This window comes from Molossus molossus, unplaced genomic scaffold (genome assembly GCF_014108415.1).
Source record: "Molossus molossus isolate mMolMol1 unplaced genomic scaffold, mMolMol1.p scaffold_m16_p_6, whole genome shotgun sequence".
Lineage (NCBI taxonomy): Eukaryota > Metazoa > Chordata > Mammalia > Chiroptera > Molossidae > Molossus > Molossus molossus.
The window spans coordinates 27,642,057-27,663,445 of NW_023425399.1; the positions used below are offsets into that span (position 1 = coordinate 27,642,057).

A 21,389-nucleotide genomic window follows, 5' to 3' on the forward strand; every position below is an offset into this window, starting at 1 on the left:
AGAGAGGGACAGTTTGCAGAATTTGGACAAAATAGAAGTACTCTCACCAATAAATATGTCTCAAAATGACAAATAAAGCTCTCCCCATTTGGCAGCTCCGGATCCCAGCGAGAGGTAATGGGCACAGGCACAAGGAGCTATGTACAGAGTGTAAACAGTAAGGCCCTCAGGGCATGGAATGAGGGGCGGGGCCAGGTGATGCGGTGTGCAGGGAGGGGGACCGGTGGGGGAGAGGGGGCCCACGGGTAAACACAACAGGCTTGTAAAACGGTCATCCAATCTGCCACCAAGCTTGTGGGTGGTGGTGACAGGTCCTTACGTTTCCTCCAGTCGGCAGTAAGGAGAAATTGTGTTCATTAAGAAGCCCTGGCCCTGATAACTTCTTCCTAGGGAGGCAGTGGGGCAGCCACGCAGGGCCTTTGTGTCCCTTTCTCCCCAAAAGGAGGGGCAGGCCTGCTTGGCCATACTTGGGGCTGATTACCCAGGGTTCAAGGCATGGCTAGGGCAGTGTTTCTCAAACAGGGATTGGGGGCAAACGGCCCCAAGGAGTCCGCAACTCCTCCCGAGAAAGGAGGAGCTCAAGGCATCTGTATCCAGGTGGGGGCCTATAACCTTCCACGCTTCCAGGGCACCGCCCCGCCTAAGTTCCTCCGGGGTGCTAGGCAGCACCTGCCCTGATCAGCCCGGGCCTCTTGGACAAAACCAGCCTCTTCCCCATGTCCTCGCTCTCACCCCACCGCATTCACCTCCCCTAGCACAAAGCCGCACCGCCCCCCACCACGTCTATCTCGGAAGGTCCTTAAATATCAGTCTCCCGGAGGTTGCTGCAGTCCGCGAGGTCGTCGGCCTGACAGGTGGCGCCCTCCACAACATCGTGGGGGACACCCAGGGACACAGCCTCCACCTCCGAGCGCAGGGCGCACGCGGCCTCTGTGCGATGTGCGCTCCCAGCGCGGATCTTGTGCGACAGGCTGGAGACCTTGGCGCGCAGCTGGGTGGTGGGTCTCCGGAACGGCCCGGGCAGCCTCCACTCGCGGAAAGCGCAGGGCGACTTTCCGCGGCCGGCGACGGTTGCCTGCACCTCGGGCGTGCCCGGGGAGCCTGGGGCCGGGAGCTCGGTGAGGGCCAGAGGGACCCCGGGGAGCGCGGCCCCCGGGCCGGGGGCGCAGTCGGGGCGCGGCCCGCCGGTCGACGCCCGCCAGTGGTGGCCGTAGACACGCCAGAGGGGGCGCCGGCGCCGGCGCCGCCGGCACTGGCAGCGCAGCAGGCGGAGGAAGGCGCGCTTGAACTCGCGGCTGGAGCAGGGGTAGATGAGCGGGTTTACGCAGCTGTTGAAGTAGCCGAGCCAGAAGATTACCTTGAAGACGCCCTCCGAGGGCTTCAGCTGCGGGAACAGGGAACCTGTGGGGAGCAGAGACCCACGTGGGTTAGATAGATGCTCCGGGAGGGCGGAGGCCCCTGGACGCTAAGGGGCGACCCTCCCAACCTGCAGGGGCCCTTGCTGAGTCATCAACTAGGAGCTCTCGGGCTCTCTCTCCCCAAGGGGGTCCAGGGGGTCCGTGAACTTGGATGGGGAAAGAGTCATCTTCGGTTTTACTCACAACTATCTAAAATTGAACATCTCCCGTAATGATGAGGGCAGGCAACAAACCAGAGTAGAATTAGGCAAAACCATATGAAATTAGTTTTTGTAGCTCAAACCTAGAGCAACATTGGCAGTTTCCTAAGGCTCAACCTAATATTGGCAGGTCCTGTAGATATTTCTCTATCACATTCATTTGTTGCAGAGGTTTGGAGATATTGTCCATGCTCCTCACTCTTTGGAGAGGATGGTCACTGGAATGCACCTCTAGATCTTATTTCATGCCTTAATGTAGAAGCACATTTATTACTACATCACACATTTCACTTAAAAAAATGTTCACAAGGAGTTCAATAAAATCGGTTTCACTTGCGGTCCTTTGTATTTTATTTAGTGCATTTGAAAGCACTCTGAAAAGTCCCTAGCACAAAAAGGGTAAGAACCCTGATCAGTGTTGAGCAAGGCTTGCCCCATGCCAGGCACTGCACTGGGTTCCCATCAAACATGGCCCTGCTCCCTTGTTAGTAATGTGGATCAAACATCACAGGGAGGGGCTGGGGGTAACTGGTGCTTAGCATGTGTGGTGGGGGCCTTTCAGGGGTCTCAGAAAATGAGCAGGAGCCAACCAGGATAGAAAGGGCAGAGGGTATAGGCGTGGAAAGGATAGATGGGCAAGAGGATAACAAGTCTGGGGCCTGAGAGTGTCACATAGATCACACTCAGAAAACTTCACTGGGACAGAGGATCTTAAATTCTGGTAAGTTCGGCTTTTATTTTATGGGCAGTTAGGAGCCATAGATATTTTTAAGCAGGTGAGAGACAGCCTAGAATTAAACCTCAACAAACAAGGCCCATGGCTGTCAGAATGCAGGAGAGTGGGCTGTCCCAGTGGGAGTGGTCAGGGAAGGCTTCTGGGACGGCTTTCAGGGAGCAGTGCCAGGCCAAACGGGGGGGGAGGGGGGGCACTGGGGTCTGAGCTGTGCCAGGAAGACCTTCTCCATCATGGACCTGAAGGAGTCATGTCTCCGAAAAGCACCAGACCAAATGAAAAGGCTTGACCCAGGAAATGAAGGCCACTTTCGGCCTCACTCATCCTCAGTAGCAGCAGGGGCAGAGGGTAGGTGGCAGGAGAGTCCCATTCTGGGCAGGAACTTTAGGTGACCAAGAGGCTGAGGGGTAGGGGTCCTTGACAAATCATGGGACCTGCTCTCTATTCCCCTACTGAGCAGGGTTCCCTACTGGGGGGACAGAGGCACCATGCCCCCTCTTGAACCTGGGATGCTTGCATATCACCTACTTCCCACTGTATAAAGAATTCCTGGTGCTAAGAGACAGCGTGAGGAAGGGGAAGTCAAGCAGTATTGTGTGGCACAGGCCCTTCAAACCTTGGTCACGGAGCCCTGAGCAAGTCACCTGGCTAGCAAGTCTCAAAGTCTCACTTTCCTTTTCTGTGAAATACAGACAATAATGTTCCTCTGGCAGGGATTTTGTGAAGATTCATAAATTTCAGGTTCTAGCACTTCACAAGTTCCTAATAAATACTTCTGTTATTCACTCCATCTCTCCCTGTTTCGGTGGCTTTTGAGAGAGGAGACCTCAGACCTGGAAGGGACCCTCTTCCCTGCTCTGGAGAGTGGCCAGGAACAAAGGTCTAGACCCGATAGGTTTAGGGGAGGCTGCGACATCAGTCAGGGTGTGTTGAGGCGATGATATCCCCTGGGAGAGCTGGGTAGTTGTCCCTGGAATGTGGGGTCCACCAGGGTTGACCTCAGCCTCCAGGAAAGCAGCCCTCCGAACAGCATCCCTCAATGGCTGCAAAGTAAGACAGTGCTGAAAATAACTTCTGACTCAGGCCACAATTTTTTATATTTAGCCCTGATGACAAATCGGTGGACTATGCTTTCAGCAACGAGCCTGAAGCTGGCCAAAGGGCATTGTTATCAGTGTGGTTTTGATTCAGATTGGTGGGCGACGCGGCACGTTGTATGGCCTGGGCCTTGTTGTAAACATTAATATTCTGCTTTATTTTCAACCAACCTGAGCAGAAGCCCGCTGCCAGCGGGGTATTCCTTACACAAAAGGAGCTGGGATTCAAACAGCCTTTCAGCCTCTCGATTTTCCTACTGTGTCCTGCTGATGTCTGTCTTACTTTGCGCTCCCTCAGAAGCAGACCCCCAGACAAGCATTCAAATGCAGGTGGTTAATTTGAGAGGTAAGTGAAACACCAGTAGTGGAGTAGAAAGAAGTGCTAGGAAAGAGAAGAAAGCCAATAAAAGGTGTGTTCTGGAGTTTCTGGGGGCTCTGGGAGACAGTGGAGAAGAGGACCCTCAGAGTTATCCCCACAATGGGGAAAGGGAGGTGGAGTATCTCTACACTCACTCTCATAAGTCACTGGGGGGACAAGGAGGATTTGGGTGGGCAGAAAAAGCCCCCCGGCAGAGAGACAAAGGCAGGTGCTCTGGTGGAAGTTAGCCCACTAGTACACTGAAGGTCTAGGGGAGATGGCAAGACACCGTCTGCGGCATCTGCCACAACTTTATTTGCTCTGCCCACTGTGTGCAGACAGCTGGCCTGGAAAATACAGGCATCTGGGTCTTGGGCTCCAGCTTCCACAAGCAGTAGCTCCCAAGAGACATTTCCTGTTCTCTTCATAGATGGCAGTTCTGAGTCTCACACCTACCTCTGCCCAGAGTGCTGTAGTCTCCCTGTGTCTCACTGCACTCTGCCTCACTCTCCCTGTCACCCCCCCCCCAGCCTCTTCCCTCCCCTTTGTATGTTATGGATGAGATGGGAAACTGCCCTGAGACCCCTGAGGATGGCATCTGGCTCATGGGCACTGTCCCTGCAATGCTGCCCTGCTGTGGGGATATCAGTGGGCAAGCTGCTTCTCAGCCACCCCCGGCTTTCTCCTCCCCCAGCCACTCTGAGTTATGGCTGCTCAGGTCGACCAGCTGCCTCGCCTGCCTTGCCTTCCCATCCCTCTCCAGCTGCCCGGCACACACCTTTGCCAGGACCTGTAGCTCAGACACAGGAAAGCCTCGATGGGCTGCTGGGGACTCTGAGACGAGGCCACTCTCGCTGAGTGCCTCGCAGCCCCCTTTTCTGCTCCAAACTGGCCCCCTCCCCTACTTTGCCCACAGCCTTTCTTGCAAGCATGAAGCCCAGCTGTGCTAACTCATCTTGGCAGCTGTCATTGGAACTAGAGGCTCTCATGGGACGCCCTCCCTCACTTTCCCACCTCTCCACCCAGAAGCCCAGCACCACCCTCTGGCTCTCCTCTCTATTGTAGTTCCTGCTTCTCTCTGCAGTCTTACTTTTGTCTTTAAGTGCATTAGGTAAGTGGCCAACTGACTCCTCCCTGCCCTCTGGCCGCAGCGGGCTCCTCAGGCTGGCCTTTGGGCTTTTACACATGATCATCCTAGATGCCCTTCCTCTTTCTTCCATCTGGTAGTGCCAGCTCCAGTGGCACCTCCTCCTGGAAGCCTTCCTCACACCACTCCCTCCCAAGCCAGCAGAGTTGGGTGTACCCCCCCCCCCACTTCTAAGTGGCAGGTAACTATTAGTTTCCTGTTCATCTTAACCTTAAATGGTAAGCTCCCCACACCACGCTTGGCACATTCTGAGCTCTCTGTTGCACCCTACATCCCATCATTGCCAACTCCTATTGGTCCCAGAATCCCCCCATTGTGCACCATCCCGTTATCACCCCGGTCCCAGCTACCATGTGCAGTGCCCTTTCAAGTGGTTTCCTGCTCCTGCCTCTGTGCCCTGGAACCCTGTTCTCCACCCAGGAGCTGGGGGATCCTTTTAAAACATAAATCTGAGCATTTTATTTCTCCACTTAGAACCATTTGCACTGCTGACTGCAGTTCTCTCTTTCTCATCTGTACTTTGACCTGCCAGCCCCTTGCTCTTTCTGTTTGCTTCCTTCTCGGCTTAGCTGAGACTCTCGCTGGCTCCCAAGGCTCCCACATCCGTGTCTTTCTGGATTTAGGTTGTGCTTCCCCAGCCAGAGCCTAACTCTGGAGCGATTCACCCACTCCCTAAACACACTTAGGGTCTTGGACCTCAGTGTAAGGTCCTGTGACTCCGCGATCTCGCCAGCTCTCCCCATTCCTGCACCAGCTCCTCTGAGCCTCGATCCCTCTCTACAAGCCTTGCGCTTCCCCTTCACCTTCTCCAGAGCACTTGACCTCACTTCCTGTTTCACAGAGAAAGTAGAAGCTAAAGAAGTTGGGAACTCGCTCAGACCTTCCTCCCCTCTCTTCCTCCTTGGTAAGAAAGGAAGCTTTCGCCCCACCCAAGGCTCATGCCCTACTTGTGTTGTGGCGCTCCCCGGCCATCAGACACCGTGAGCTTCCTGTCACAGCTGCTCTGCTTCTCTCCACCCTTTCCCCCCACACCTGCTGTCTCCTCTTCCTCCCTGCTGTTCACTGGGCCACCGGGCCCCACCGCCCCAACCCACACAGGCCCCAACCCAAAGACACTTCCTTGTACAACCTGGACACTTCTCACTCACTGTGGCTTTCAGGGCGCCACTCGTCCTGTGTCCCCACTGCCAAACGCAGGAGTGCCCCCATAACAAGAGTCTTGTAAAGGCAGTCAGGTCTCTGACTTCCCATTTAAAATTACAATGTTCCCCCCACCTCCCACCACCCCGCTCTCCCCACCCCCAACCAGCACTTCTGTTTGTCATGGTGCTCATTAGCTTCTCCTGAACTATTCGAGTTAGTTTTCACTGGGTCCATCAGCTCCTCTCCACAGCCCATGGGCCAGGGCGTGTGTCTGTTTTCTTAGTACTGCCCTCCCATCACCCAGAGGACCTCACGAGTACACTGAGTATTCAGTAGGTGCTCAATACTTGCTGAGTTTGCTGAGTGAGTCCCTTTTCTTCCCCAGACATGGCCAATGAGTCACCCCGTCCAGTGCGTTCAACTTTCTCTCCGGTAGGGCCCTCCCTTCACATTGGTCCTGAAGGCTTTGCTGAGTCTGGCATCCCATTTTGTTTGCAGGTACATGATAACCCTCAGTGAACCCCACCCTCTCCACTTTGCGCACAGACACTGGAGACTTTTTCTTTGTTTTTTAAAATCCTCACACAAGGATATTTTTTCAAATATCTTCAGATAGAGTGAGGGGGAGGGGTGAAGAGAGGGAGAGAGGGAGAAAGGGAGAGAGAGGGGAGAGAGAGAGAGAGAGAGAGAGAGAGAGACACTGATGTGAGAGAGACACGTGGATTGGCTGCCTCCTGCACGATCCTAACCAGGGCCGGGGGATGAACTGCAACCGAGGTACGTGCCCTCGGCCAGAGTCAAACCTGAGACTCTTTGGTCCACGGGCTGATGCTCTAACTGCTGAGCCAAACCGGCCAGGGCTGGAGACTTTTTCTAAACAAATGGTTTCTCTCTTTTCCCCTCTGAAAACTGTGAGTGGCTTCCAGTGGCTCTGAGGAGTAAGCCCAAACTTTCCCATGTCGCATCCAAGGCTCTTTAGGACCCCGTGCTGTCTTCATCGAACTCCCTCCAAATTCGGCCACAGGAGGCCATAAGCAGGTCTTCCCACGGGGCTGGGCCCCTTCGGCCTTCCTGCTTGATCCCTACTGCTCCCTCAGTGCCTTCTGCTTCCTCCCACCCACCCCTCCAGCCTCCCGGCATCCTCCTCCAACAAGCCTGGGGTAAGGTCCCTTTCACAAATGCCTCCACTTTAACAAAAGGCATGATCGCTCTCTCTATTCTACTAGACTTCAGCTTTCTTGAAGGCAGGTATGGGATTAATTGTTCTTTCCATCCTGGTCTCTAATACAAGTGCCTGACCCAGAGCAGGGGCTGTAACGTATTTGTTGAATGAATGAATAAGTGGTGTTTAGGTAGGTGGCCTCTAACGTGTGGCCTCTAACGTGAGGAGGAAGGAAATGAGAGCTAATGGTTTCTGAGTGTTCAAACCTATTAGGCTCCATGCTGGGCCCTGTAGCTACTTCTCATGTAATTCTCTGGGCACTGGCGTCCACTTTGCAGGAAGGTTCCAGTTATCTCCAGAGGGCAAGGGGCAGGGTCAAGCTTTGAACTTGAGTCAGTCTAGCCCTAAAGCACTTGGTCTTCCTGTAGCATCATATAAAAACAGAAACAGAACTTCCCCTCGTCTTCCAGGGATCCTGGTGGTCAGGAGCCACAAACACTTGCTTTATTCCTCTGGTAGCTGCCGCATCCCCGCCTCTGGGCTTTCACATCTGGCCCTCCTCCCTCCACAGCCGGTGTCTCCCTTCTTCAGACTCGGGCCTAGAACCCCCTTCTCCGGGAGTGTTTCTGTGATTAACCGCACTGCCCTGGGCACCTGGGGAGTTGTAGTGGTTTCTGGACTGTGTATTCCTTGAACACCTCTTAATTCTGCCACCAGCAGGCTAGGTGGCTTGTGTTGGCCTTCTGTGTGGCCTCACGGGTGCCCTGTGGGGCCTGCCACGTGGGGTTCAGCTACTGCACTTGCATATCCATCCAGAACATTCACGGGGGCTGGGCTGTTGCCTGCTTGTGGGAGCTGCTCCTCAGGAGAGAGCAGTAAACAGACCCCCAGCCCCTAGGAGGAGCCACAGGGCTGCTTGGCCACCTCCTTCCCCTCCTTCAAGTCTTTGCTGAAAAGTCACCTCTAAGGTTTGAAGTAGATGCTGTCGGTGCCCTGCCCAGGTGCCCCCAGCTTCCGGCTGCTGTGAGTGTTGACTGCTAAGGCTCATAGCAGCCCCCTCTCTGGAGTACTGCCTTTGGCCAACGGGAGCTGCTTCAACCGGGAGATGACACCTCCCCACCAGGGGCAGCTCACAGGCAGGGACAAACCGATGTGGGATAGAAGAGGCCAGCCCCCTGCCTCCAAGTGCTGCTGATCTTGCTCTAGGCTTGGGCAGGGCCAGGCTGAGGCCAGACTTTGAGACCATATCCTGGGTTAGCTCTTTCCTGCCTTAGCCCGCTTCCCTCCCTTCCTCTCAGGTGCCTCCTGAGAGCCTCCCTCAGTCCATCATTTGCATAAGAACCCATCTCAGATTCTGCATCTAGGGACTGGACCCAAGACACCCAAGGGCATGTCTTCAAACCATTGTGCTTGCTTCCCAAGCTACAATGGTGGGGTTATGCCTTCATCACTGTACCAATTCTTCTGCCCACTGCTGGGAAAGGCAGGGCACAGATATGCACACCTGTGTTCACCTCTCCCTATTCAACAGACACTTTGGAGCCGGGCAGTGACCGGGTTTACCTGCCCAAGAGGAGAGGCAGTAAGGACGCAGGGAGGAGATGGCCGCACACACAGCTCTTGTTGCTTCACTCTGCTCCTTGACCTTGTTCTCCCATGTCAGCCTTCATCAGCTTGCTCCCTCCTGCCGTCCCCCACTCCCTATATTGGGGTGCCTCTGTCAGAAGTCTAACCTACGCACAGGGCGAGCAGACATCGCTGGTCAGAAGCGGCAGGGCCTCTCCTGTATCAGCAGGTGAGCTCACTCTCTGGCATGTTGGCTGGGCCAGTCTGGCCTACACATTTTTGGGGAAACTAAGGCAGCAGCCTGTGATGTTTGGGGGGGGGATGGAATTTTCAGCCTGGAGCATCACAGGCTAGTTCCCTCTCCTAAGGAACAGGAATGGCTAGGCCCAGGAGTTGATGCTTAGAGCCAGTGAGGGCTGGTGGCGACCAGCGTGGCCAAGCCTCCTTGAGGAGTGACAGCTCTGAAGCCCAGGGGCGGCTGTGTGAGGGACAGCACTGTTTTGGCCTCACCGGAGGGAACTCGTTCTTTCTTGGCAGAGTGTCAGAATTCACAGCCAGCCTTGCTCACAACTCGCAGCCAACTATGAAATATCAGGCTGCACCAGCCTCCTCCCTTCCCTACTCCATCACCAGGAGCGCGAGGGCAGCTATAGAGCCGTGGAGGCTGCCTGCTTGGGTCCAAGGGAGGAAGATGAGTCACGGACCTGTCCTAAGTCCTACCCTGGGCCCTACCCATTTCCTTTCAACTCTTTTCCCTCCCCTTCTCCCCCTTTCCACCTTCCCTCCATCTCCCTCTTCTTGCTACTCTTTGTTGTCACTTCTTAACCCATTATTTCCTGATCTGTGGCCTCAGAGTGGCCATACCCTGAGCTCCGAGTGCCCAAGGCTGAAGTCCCTGCCAAATGGCGCTTGTGCTCAGCTGAACTGGACCCTGATCACAGAGCCTCTCAGCTCTGGGCTGGGCTGACAAATGGCTCATGGGTCTGAGCAGATCAGTGCTTATGCCAGGAGAGAAGGTCCCCAGACAGTGGTCACTCTGTCCTGGAGTCCCCGCACTGAGCTGCCAGGCATTGCCCATGAGGCACCTGATACCAGCTGTCAGGGGCCCAGGACCCTGTTGGGCTGGGTCACCACCTGCAAAGCGAGCGCAGACAAATCCTCCAGCATTCACAGGAGACCTTTTTGGTGGACACAGAGCTCATGAAGCAGATAAGGAAGGGCTCAGGTGGGGCCAGAGATGGGCTTAGGCACTCAGAGACTTTCCCTTGAGGGGTGAGCTCAAGGGTTTTGGGGGCATTCTGGGGCCTGTGAGAGGATCGTGTCACACCAGAAATGGTCTTGTCCCGTGGCAATACTCAGGACCCCATCGTGGCCAGGATCTGGGGCATTAGGGAGCATGGAACTGAGCCTGGGGGATGAGTCTAGGGGCTGAGGGATTCAGTGAGATTTAAAGCTTAAACCATGGCTCCCAACTGACCTGAACCCTGGCCCCAGTCTGACTTCTGACCCTGGCAGGAAGTAACAAGGACTCTGGAGTCAGTGCTTGGGTTCCAGTCCCATCTCTAACACTTAGGATTAAGATTAATATAAAAAAATATATATATATATTTTTTATCATCCTCACCCGAGGACATCTTTCCATTTTTTGTTCAGGTAGAGTGGGAGGGAGAGAGAGGAACAGAGAGAGAGAGAAACATCGATGTGAAAGGGACACATCGAGTGGTCGCCACCCGCACAACCAACCAGGGCTGGGAACAAACTGCAACAGAGGTAAATGCCCTTAGCGGGAACCGAACCCGGGTCTCTCTGGACCGCAGGCCGATGCTCTAACACTGAGCCAAACCGGCCAGGGCTATATAAAAATATTTTTAAAAGAAGTAAGTAGCTCAGGATATTCTTGTAGGTAGGTAAAAAGGAGGAAAGATTATAGTGACAAGATGGGGAGGGCATGAGGGGGAGGGGGCCACAGGGTTGAGGGCAAATCATTTTTACAAGGAGCTCAGGGCACATTTGCATGCAGCATGTGTGGGCAGAGGAGAGGTGGAAGACCGGGATGGCTGAGCAGTGACAGAGAGACCTCAGGGCAGAAAGGGGCTGAGAAAGATTCAGAGCCAACAGGAAACATGCAGGACTTCCGGAGACACCTTGAAGTTGCCCAGAGGAGGAAGACTACCTGTGGAAAGTGTGATTTTTCTTTTTTATCCTTCTTTTTAAAAGATTTGATCTATTTTTTTTTACTGTAATCTTTTTACTGTAGTCTTAAACATTTTTTTTTCTTTATTGATTTTTACAGAGAGAGGAAGGGAGAGGGAGAGATAGATAGAAACACTGATGAGAGAGAACATCGATTGGCTGCCTCCTGCATGCCCCCAACTGGGGATTGGGCCCACAACCTGGGCATGTGCTCTGACCAGGAGTCAAAAGGGCGACTTCTTGGTGCATGGGTTGACGTTCAACCACTGAGCCACACCGGCTGGGCTAGTATGATTTCTCTTTAACAAGTGTTCAGCTAGACACTGGTTTGTACTGGCTTATAAGAGGTGATTGTTAAATTTTCAGGAACTTTGCAAGCCTGCTGATATCTCTTTGGTAGCTTGAAATTGATCACAGTGGGAATATTTACACCATGGAAATGGGCAGGTGCTACAAATTAGCCCCACTCCAGAGCCCATTGTTAAATATTTATTACCATACTAATGTGTTCCACATGAAATAATGGCCAGATTCAAGTTTCAGGGCTCACAGAAGTGGGTGGGGGTGAGGGAGTTTAAGATGGCAAGAGAAGGAGAAGTAATGGATCATGGCAGTAGCTGGGAAGGGAGGCCTACCTAACCAGAGGACAAAGGACAGGGAATTGAAGGTTTGGTCAAGGTTGGGGTCAATCACCTTTCCCTATACAGACTCTATTTAAAGTAACCAAACAGGTAATGGCAAATTCTTTTTTAGAATTTTAATGAATAAATGTAGAAGAGATAACAGAATTCTGATATCAACACTTTAAGTTCCATTGATGTAATGAGTCCAGGCCATGGTTAATGGCTGCTAACACCAGCAGGCGAGAGGCTGACAGGACTTTATAATGGATGGATCAGACTGATGGCACCCAAACCCTTTATCTTAACATTACAAAAAAGAAGAATTCTTGCCCAAAACACTGAACCTGAATCTGATGAAGCCAGTTTACAGGAAGTGCAGGAAACAGAGGGTCACATTAAATGGCACTATGGGGAGGCAAACTCCAGACTGTGGGCTACTCCTTGGGGCAAACAATCTGGTTTCTTCACCAAATAGGTTGAAAGGAAAAAGGGCCCTGGCCGGTTTGGCTCAGCGGTTAGAGCGTCGGCCTGCAGTCCTGAGAGACCCGGGTTCGGTTCCCGCTAAGGGCGCGTACCTCGGTTGCAGTTTGTCCCCGGCCCTGGTCGGTTGTGCGGGTGGCAGCCACTCGATATGTCCCTTTCACATCGATGTTTCTCTCTCTCTCTCTCTGTTCCTCTCTCTCCCTCCCACTCTACCTGGGCAGAAAATGGAAAAATGTCCTCGGGTGAGGATAAAAAAAAAAGAAAAGTGAAAGGAAAAAGGTAGGGGAAGGAGACTCTTACCAACTAAAGAGACCGAGGATGCAAATCAACCACATGCAATGTATGCACCTTTTTTGGATCCTGATTTAAATAAACTAAAAATCTGGGGCAATAAGCAACATTTAAAGACTAGGTAAGATAATTGATGATATTAAGCACTTATTTTTGTGTTATAATGGATTATGGTTATTTTTTAAAAAGTTCTGATTTTCTGAAATACATACTGAAGAACTTACAGATGAGCTGAGATAATGTCTGGATTTTCTTAAAAATAATTCTTGCCCTGGCCGGTTTGACTCAGCGGCTAGAGCATTGACCTGTGGTCCAGAGAGACCCGGGTTTGGTTCCCGCTAAGGGCACGTACCTTGGTTGCAGTTTGTCCCCAGCCCTGGTTGGGTTGTGTGGGTGGCAGCCACTTGATGTCTCTTTCACATCGATGTTTCTCTCTCTCTCTCTCTCTTCCTCTTTCTTGCTCCTACTCTATTTGAACAAAAAAATGGAAAAATGTCCTCGGGTGAGGATAAAAAAAAACAATAATAATCCTCAGTGGTGGGAAAGTGGATCAAGGTTGAGATGAACCAAGACTGGCCTTGGATTGACAATTGTAGCCAGGTCACAGGTTCTTGGGTATCATCATACTGCTCTGTCTACTTAGTATATGTTTGAAACTATCCATGATAAAAAAAAAAAAAAAAAATGGGAAAAACCCTAACCCTAGATCATTTCCTATTCATAATAATCACTCAGAATGTTAGCTGCTATGTTTTTTTTTTTTTAAAAATTTAGATAAAATAAATGGGGGCTATTCCCAGTGCATCACTCGTAAGGATGGTTACCCTAAATGAATCAGCCAGTCACTGGCTGCTTCCACTTGTACTGATTATCTAAAACACAGGCATACCTAGGAGATATTGCAGGTTTGGTTCCAGAACACCACAATAAAGTGAGTTGTGGCCTTTTTGCTGGTGGAGGGTTTTGCCTTCAATTGGTAAAAAAAAAAAAAAAAGCAACATCTGTGAAGTACAAATAAAGGGAAGTACAATAAAAGGAGGTGTGCCTGCAGTCAAATCCACAGAATCCAAGAGGCGCTGTGTGTTGGGGAGGGGGTAGAGGGGAGTTGCTAATCGACAGGTATAACACTTCACTTAAACAAACGTGTTCCGGACAGCCACTGCACAACACTGTGCCTAGTTAACAACACTGTATTGTACATTTAAAAATGTGTTAAGAGGGTAGATCTCATGTTGTGTTCTTACCACAATAAAATAAAATAAAATAAAATAAAATAAAATAAAATAAAATAAAATAAAATAGGTTGTGCTTTGCCAACCAGACCCTTGGCGTGGCAGGATGTGAAGAGGCCGTGGGTTCCGTTACTTCCTCCCTCATTCACACTGACTGAGCACTTACTGTGTGCCAGGGGCCACAAAAGCACAGATAGGTGCCAGCCCTGTCTTCAAACTTTTAGGACAGAGGACAGAAAAGAATAGTCATTACCAAGGACCTGAAGCACCCCATGCCTCTCCCGGTGTCTGTAGACCCCTACACGAGACGCCTGCGTGACCTCATCTATGTTGCTGTGGTCATCAGGTTTGTTATTTTCCTAGCTGTATAGTAGTCCAGTCAATGAATACACCACGATTTATTTATCTCTGCAGTTGATGATATCCTGCCTCGTCTCGTGACCTGTCTTTTCATAGATTCTACATTCCAGGTCTCCCAAACCACAGGACGACCCACAAATACCTCCACTGCTCTACACCTGCACATGCACAGTCCCCTCTGCCCTCACACTGATGGTATGTGTAAGAACACTGACGGTGCACTGTGGCAAAGGTATGTGCAGAGTGCCTGGAGCATGGGGGAGCTCCTAACTAAATCCGGCAGTGGTCAGGGAGGCAGCGATATCACGGAACCCAGGCTGACAGTATGGGAGGGAGCCCCAGGTCTGGCTCACACATGGCTGGAGTCCCAGTGTGTCCTGGGACTTCCACTATCAGAGTCCCAGCATGTCCTGGGACTTCCACTATACACCTGGAGGTATATCTGGGAGGGGCCCGTGGGCTCTGAGCCTCTGGGGCTGCTTTGTGTGACTGACACATTCTGCACATTCAGAGGCCGTGAGGCTTGATGACCTGCCAACAACTGAGAGCTGAGAGTGCAAGCTGGGCATCTGCCTGTGGGCACTAGGAAGGACAGGGGGCGGGACTGTGTGTGTGTGTGTAGGTCCCAGTGGACAGGTCCCCTCTGGGCATGGCTGGGGGATACTTGCCAGGCAGACCAAAGCTAGACTCAGTGAGGCGCTGCTGCCATGAGAACATCAGGAGAGATGTGACCTCTGGAGGCGCCTGGGAGCGGGAGCAGCTCTCTACAGATGGGTGCTTGCCTGCCTGGGGCGGTGTTCCTCCAGTCTCTGTTCCCTGTTGTCCACAGGGAGCGTGGTTGGCATTTCTACACCCAAAGGCTGCGGGTGAGGGGACCCTTGCACTAAGTGTCCAGGGCAGAGGCTCTCACCAGGTGCACGTCCAGCCGGCTCCATCCCTGCCAAGCCCCCCTTTTTGTGGGTCCTCCATGGATGTCTGCAGGTAGCAGGCCCTACGGATGCCCCTCCCCATGTGCACTCTGCAAGTTTAGGCTCCTCTAGACACCAGGCTACATAATCCTTGTAAAAAGGGACCTTTACATAACGTCTTGTGATTTTCTCAGGCACTCAGTTCTGCAACACTCGACTGGAGTGAGGGCACGAGGCACATATATGTCATGGGCAGGGCTGCCACGAGCCCTTCCTCCCAGGACTGGTGACCATATACTCTATTGTCCAGACTGGAATGTCTCTGAGAATTAAGAGGGCACTGCTAGTAATCTTGTGGGTCAACAGGCATAACCAGGGATGTCCTGGGCAAACCGGATGCGTGGTCACTCTGCATGGAGCAGACAGCTGGCATCAGCATGAACCACCCGGCAGGTGGGTACCCTCTTATTAGTGTGAGTGGTGCTTCTCGTGTCCTTACACAGCTTCCCAGGTGTCCTGGAAAGGCAGGTGCTGCCCTCCCTGGGCTTGCTGCCCCAAATCGCAGGGTCGGACATGTGATGTCTCAAATTCATTGAGCTGGCCCCCTGGCTGCCTGCCACATGCCCTGCAGTTGTTCCTCATGGGGACACGGGGCAGCTGGAGGTGTGGGGGATGACCCCGATCACCTCTGCAGGCCCCTCAGGATTTTAAGTGCTTGGTCTCCGTGTCCTAATCTCTCCTAGCCATTGACCTAGGCCCCCAGAGTCCCCATGGTTCACAGGACACCCCACTGGTATCTCTCTCTGCAGCTGCTCTGGCCTGACCCACAGCATTTCAGGTTTATAAATGGCAGTCAACCTCCCCCTGTGCCAAGGTCCCTCTGGGACCCCAGGTTCCCTTCTTAAGGCTCTCAGTGTCCTCAGGCTGTTGGGCCACTCACTGGCTATGTCACTGCTGTGGCTGTGGCTGTAGCTTCCACTTGGCTTTGTGCTCGGAGGTGTGGGCAAGGAGCATCCTCGGTCTGTTTGACAACCCCTAGGTTGTGGCCCTACTGGGTGCCTTCATTTCCATGGCCTATGGCCCTTGCTGGCACCCACTGCTCTTTTTCTTTTTTTCTTTCTTTTTTTTTTTTAATCCTCACCCGAGGATACTCTTCCATCTTTTGTACAGATAGAGTGGGAGGGAGAGAGAGGAAGGGAGAGAGAGAGAGAAACATCGACGTGAAGGGACACATCGAGTGGCTGCCACCCACACGACCAACCAGGGCCGGGGACAAACTGCAACCGAAGTACGTGCCCTTAGCGGGAACCGAACCAGGGTCTCTCCGGACCGCAGGCCGACGCTCTAACCGCTGAGCCAAACCGGCCGGGGCCCCACTGCTCTTTTTCAACCCCTCCATCTCTGCTGCTCCTTGCACTTGGTGTGGGGACCAGGGCCTGGGAGCTCAAAGGTGTTGCTCCTCCTGGCTTCTCCCTTCTCTGCCTCCTCCTGATTTCCTCACAGTGGGACCTCCCTCAGGCTGTCCCCAGCCCCTCTCTTTTTTTTGCCCCTGCACCCTCTTTCTGGGAGACCGTACCCCACACTCCTACTTCTGCAACTACTCTCATCCTTGGCCCCCTTATCTAAGTTGCCAATGCTCTCCACGCCCCACCATATACTGGTACCTCCCACCTAGATATGCCACCCCCCCGGATGCCACATTCCCCACTCCCCAAAGTTGCTGCTCAGAATGTTCCCTGTTCCTTCCAAGGTGCCTTCCTCCTCCCAGGCCTGGCCCCAGGGCTGGGCTGTCAGGACCTCCTGGCCCCCCCTCCTGCATAGCCCTCAGGCCACTCTTTCCTCCACCTCCGGCTCTATCCTCCTGTTCTGTCTGTTGATCCACCCTCCGAGCCACATCATGCCGATTGGAATATTCTGTGTCCCTGCTTGGCCTCTGTCGTGCTTGTTCACTATTGCCAGATTCCACCCAGTTCAACTCATCAGCGGCCGTGGCTCTGCTCTGGGGCTCAGTGACGTGCCCTGGGAGGCTGGGCACAGCGCGGTGGAGTAGAAAGGAGGAGACAAGGACACCGGCCCCCACGCCAGGAGTGAGGAACAGCAGAGATGGAGAGATTGAGAAAGAGCGGTGTGTACCAGCCAGGGGTAAAGGCCATGGAAATTTAGGGATGACTTCCTGGAAGAGAGGCCTCAGAAAACAGTAGCTTTTTTGCAGTGTTAATTGTAACAGCGAGAAATTAGAAACAGGGAACACTTAGCAGGAGACTGCATCAACACAGAGCCCCATACTGCTGCTAAAATGAACCATGTGGATATGGATACATTTCAACGACACAACAGTGGGTGAAAAAGGCAAACTGAAGATTGGTACACAAGGCATGGTGCAATTTACATAAACCCTGAAGACACAAAACAATACTCTATGTTATTATGGATACAGATATTTGTGGGAAGAATATAAACATGTGTGGGAGTGATAAATAACAGATTTACCTTTGGGGCAGGAGAGAGAAAAAAAGGCCAGGGGAAGGAAACTTAGTCGCGGCTGTGTTCTATTTCTTTGAAAAAAGGGATCTGAGGCAAATATGGCAAAATGTGAACATCTATTCCATATAGGTGATTACGGGTACATGGGCACTTGCTGTATTATTTTCTTCTAATTTTTGCATTATTCTGCAACTAGAAATTTGAAAAGAAGTTGAAAGACCAAAGGGAGGTAGCATTCTACACACAGGTTGATCATTTCCTACAGGGGTCTGGTGTGAACCAAGGGGCAGGGGGAGAATGAGGTCACCTGGGATGACAGGGCATAGTTGGGTAAGGCCGGAGCAGGTGTTGGTTGGCAGGGCAAGGAGCCTGGGTGGTGGGCTGAGGGGGGGTGGTTCTAAATACTGGGTAGGTGGGTGGGTTTCTAAAGAGAGGCACACAGACTTTCTCTTGCCTGCCTATTTGCCTCCCCCTGCCCCTTCATCCCTCCCCCTAGCCCACAATGGTCTCTAGCTGAGTGGTTTGCAAGTCTGTGATTTATTCATTTCTTATCTTGTATTGAGCATCTTCTACAAAAGCAACAGCTCACATGGCACTAACCATGTTACAGTCACACAATATCTCACTGAAGTCTTAAAACACCCCTATAGGTTGTCATTATAACCATCACCACCATTCCTATTTTGTACATGAGAAAAGAGGCACAGAGAGGTTCTTGGATTTGCCAGAAGTTACAAAGTAAGAAGCAGAGCTGGGGTTCGAACCCAGGCTATCTGGTGCCAGAGCCTGTGGTGCTTGCTGCTGTGCTCTATTGCTCTTCATATGCCAGGCACTGTGCTGGGTGCTGTGGATTTCGGTGGCGACACAACTAGCACCGCCCTGCCCTTGCAGAGCTTCTGGGGCAGTGGGGGAATCAGACACTAAACTAATGTGATTACACACAGATGTGATTACAGCTGAGCAGCTAGTAAAGGAAGAGAGCCTGTGCCTCGAGGGAGAACATGCAGACACGCTGAGACCGAGGCAGCTGGGAAGGCTTCTCTGAAGAGGGGACATGTATGCAGAGACCTAAAGGATGGGGAGTTAGCCAGGAGGGGATGGGGGAGGGCAGGCCAGACAGAGGCAAGAGCAAATGCAAGGGCAGAGGGATGTGGGCAAGGAACCCAAAGAAGATCAGAGGGGCCAAAGCACCAAGCCATGAGTCCAGAGAGGAGGCAGCCCATCACATGGGGCCCTCCTTACAGGAGGGGGACCCCACGTCTGGGTTTGTCCCCAGTGTTCTGGTTCATGCCTGTGGTTCAAGCATAAATATTCCTAGTGTCTCATTTTGGTTTGGATAGTAATAAATTTGAAGGTCACCTTCTCATAGGCCACAGTGGAGAGTTTGGATTTTGTTCCCAAGGCAGTGAGAAAGCATCGAGGGATTTTCGTGGAGAGTGATACTCTAATTTATAAGGTATAAAGACTGTTCTGGCCGCTGTGTGAAGAGAGCCTGCAGGGGAGCAGGAGGAAGGCCATTACCCCTTTCCTGACTCAGATGCAGAGTGTGGAAGGAGCAGGCCTGGGAAGGCTTGGGCCTGCTGAGGCTGCAGCCATAGGCGAAATGACTCAGGGTAAATTTGTCCCCAGAAATGCTATTCTCCTTCTCCTCCCTGTGCTGACCCAGCCCCAAGGCTCCCAGGAGGGCCCTCAGGTGGGGGAGGAAGCCCCTGAGAACAGCTGCCCACCTTCAGGACTGCAGGGACCCTTGTGGAAGAAATAGGAGAGTTTTCTGGAAGTGCTGAAGGACTCAGTGAATTCAAGCAAGACGATGAACAACATTAACTTTCCTTTTGATAATCTGCCTCTTTCCCTTTCCTTCTTATCCACACACAGCCCCTCCCCCAATCCCAAGAGGAGATCGCAGAAGTTAGAGCCCAGGGCCTCCACAGATACTCGCTGGGGAGGGTCTCCAGTGGGGCCGGCTTCAAGCTGAATGAGGGCTGGGAGGAAGCAGGTGGCTTCTGGTGCCTGTTGCTGTACTTGTTGACTGGCCCGGGCTTGCTGCCCATGAATCAATGTAGGCCCACCCTGTGTGCCCACCACTGGGAGTTGCCATGTATATCTGTGTGTGTGTGTGTGTGTGTGTGTGTTAATATGTAGGCGAGCACATACACTACTGATTACATACTATGGGCAGATGCCTATACAGATTTCCATAGACCTTTTATATTTAGGGGGGCCCAGAGTGTAACACAAGCGCAGGCAATGGAGGGGGGTTGGTGGACAGAAAAGTGAGAAGCCTGAGAAACACATCCTACAAGCTCGCAGAGCCTCTTGTTTGTCCCTCACAAAGCTGAGCCACGCATCTAAGAAACCAGGGAGGTAGCGAAGTCCACCTTCCATGTTCAGGTGGAGATCTGGGAGGACCACCCAGGCCTGAGTGCCAGGAAGGCACAGCTACAGGCTCAGGAAGGAAGGGAAGGGGCTGGTGGGAGAGGGGTCACTCACCAAGTGGCAGGACGAAGAAGAAGGGGAACCAGCAGAGCACGAAGACCCCCACGACGATGGCCAGCGTCTTGGCCGCCTTCTTCTCGCGGGAGAACTTGAGCAGGCGCACCGAAAGCGAGCTGCGGAAGGTGTGGCCCTTGGCGCTGCGCATCCCTCGGTGCGCTCCGTCTGTACCCGAGGCGTTGCCGCGACAGTGGATGCGCAGCACCACCTCGGAGGCCTTGCCCCGCTCCCGCTTGACGCCTGCCTCGAGGCTGCGCGTGGTGCTGCGCGCTACAACGTACACGCGGCAGTACATGATTATGATGACGGCCATGGGCAGGTAGAAGGAGCACACGGAGGAAAAGATGGCGTAGCCCACCTCCTCAGTGATGCTGCAAAAGCGCTCATCAGGGGGCACCGGCTCCTTCCAGCCCAGCAGAGGCCCCACGGACACCACAAGGGCTACCGCCCAGAGCATCGCCAGGATGGCGGCCGCCTTGCGCTCGGTCATGATGGTGGGGTACTTGAGTGAGTGGCGCACGCCCACGTACCGGTCCACCGAGATGGTGCAGAGGCTGAGAATGGAGGCCGTGCAGCACAGCACGTCCACCGCGGCCCACACGTCGCAGAATACCCGGCCGAAGGCCCAGAAGCCCAGAACCTCCATGGTGGCCGAGAAAGGCAGCACCGTGGTACTCAGCAGCAGGTCGGCCACGGCCAGGTTCACAATGAAATAGTTGGTGACCGTCTGAAGGTGGCGGTTGCAGGCCACCGAGAGGATGACAAGCAGGTTGCCCGCCACGGCCAGGAGGATGAAGGCGGCCAGGAAGACGCCCACGCCCACACCCTGCGCGCTCACCACCAGACCCCCGACGGCCGCCGTGCCGTTCACCTCGCCGCCGGCCCCCGCGGCCCCCGGCTCCCCCGCGGAGCTCCGGTTGTCCTCGCCACTGCCCGCACCCACCACGCCGCCGCCGCCGCCGCCGCCGCCCGCGGCCCCCGGCACGCCGCCCACCGCCGGGCCCTCCGAGGCGGCTGCGCCACCCGCACCGCCCCCTCCGCCGCCCGCGCTGGAGCCTGCGGCGCTGCTGTCCGGGCGGGGTCCCTCGAAACTGACGCTCAGCAGATCGCGGAAAGTCATCTCAACGCGCGGCCGTCGGGGGCCGGGGCCGGGCCCGGGCGCAGGACAAGTGACTGTCAGGGAGGAGGATACCGGGCATAGCCGCAGGGCTCCGGTCCAGCCCCGCGCGCCGGTACCGTCGGAGTCCTGCTCAAGTTCCCGTGTCGCGGAGCGCAGCTGGCCGCCAACGGAGAGGGGCGGCAGGGGCCGCGCCGGGGCCGGCGTGGGTCGGACAGGAGAGCCGGGCCGCCAGCGCGCGCCGCTCTGAGCGCCTAGGCGAGCGGGTACAGCCGCGGCTCCCGGCCCGGGCGGTGCAGGCGGCGGCCACTGCGGCGCTCGCAACTGGGCGCGGGGGGCGGGACGGAGGAGGGGCGGCGCGGGGAAGGAGAGGGGGCGGCC

The 21,389-nt window shown here is 53.8% G+C and overlaps 1 protein-coding gene across 1 annotated transcript; it reads right to left on the reverse strand.

The window, feature by feature from the left end:
* Window positions 1-799: 799 nt before the first annotated feature.
* On the reverse strand, window positions 800-21,069 carry ADRA1D (adrenoceptor alpha 1D). The gene is made up of 2 exons (XM_036245638.1): window positions 19,889-21,069; window positions 800-1,401 (listed from the first exon to the last, which is right to left on the reverse strand). The coding sequence occupies exons 1-2, from the start codon at window positions 21,009-21,011 to the stop codon at window positions 800-802; spliced, it is 1,725 nt and encodes a 574-aa protein (XP_036101531.1). The 5' UTR covers window positions 21,012-21,069.
* Between the last annotated feature and the right edge of the window lie 320 nt (window positions 21,070-21,389).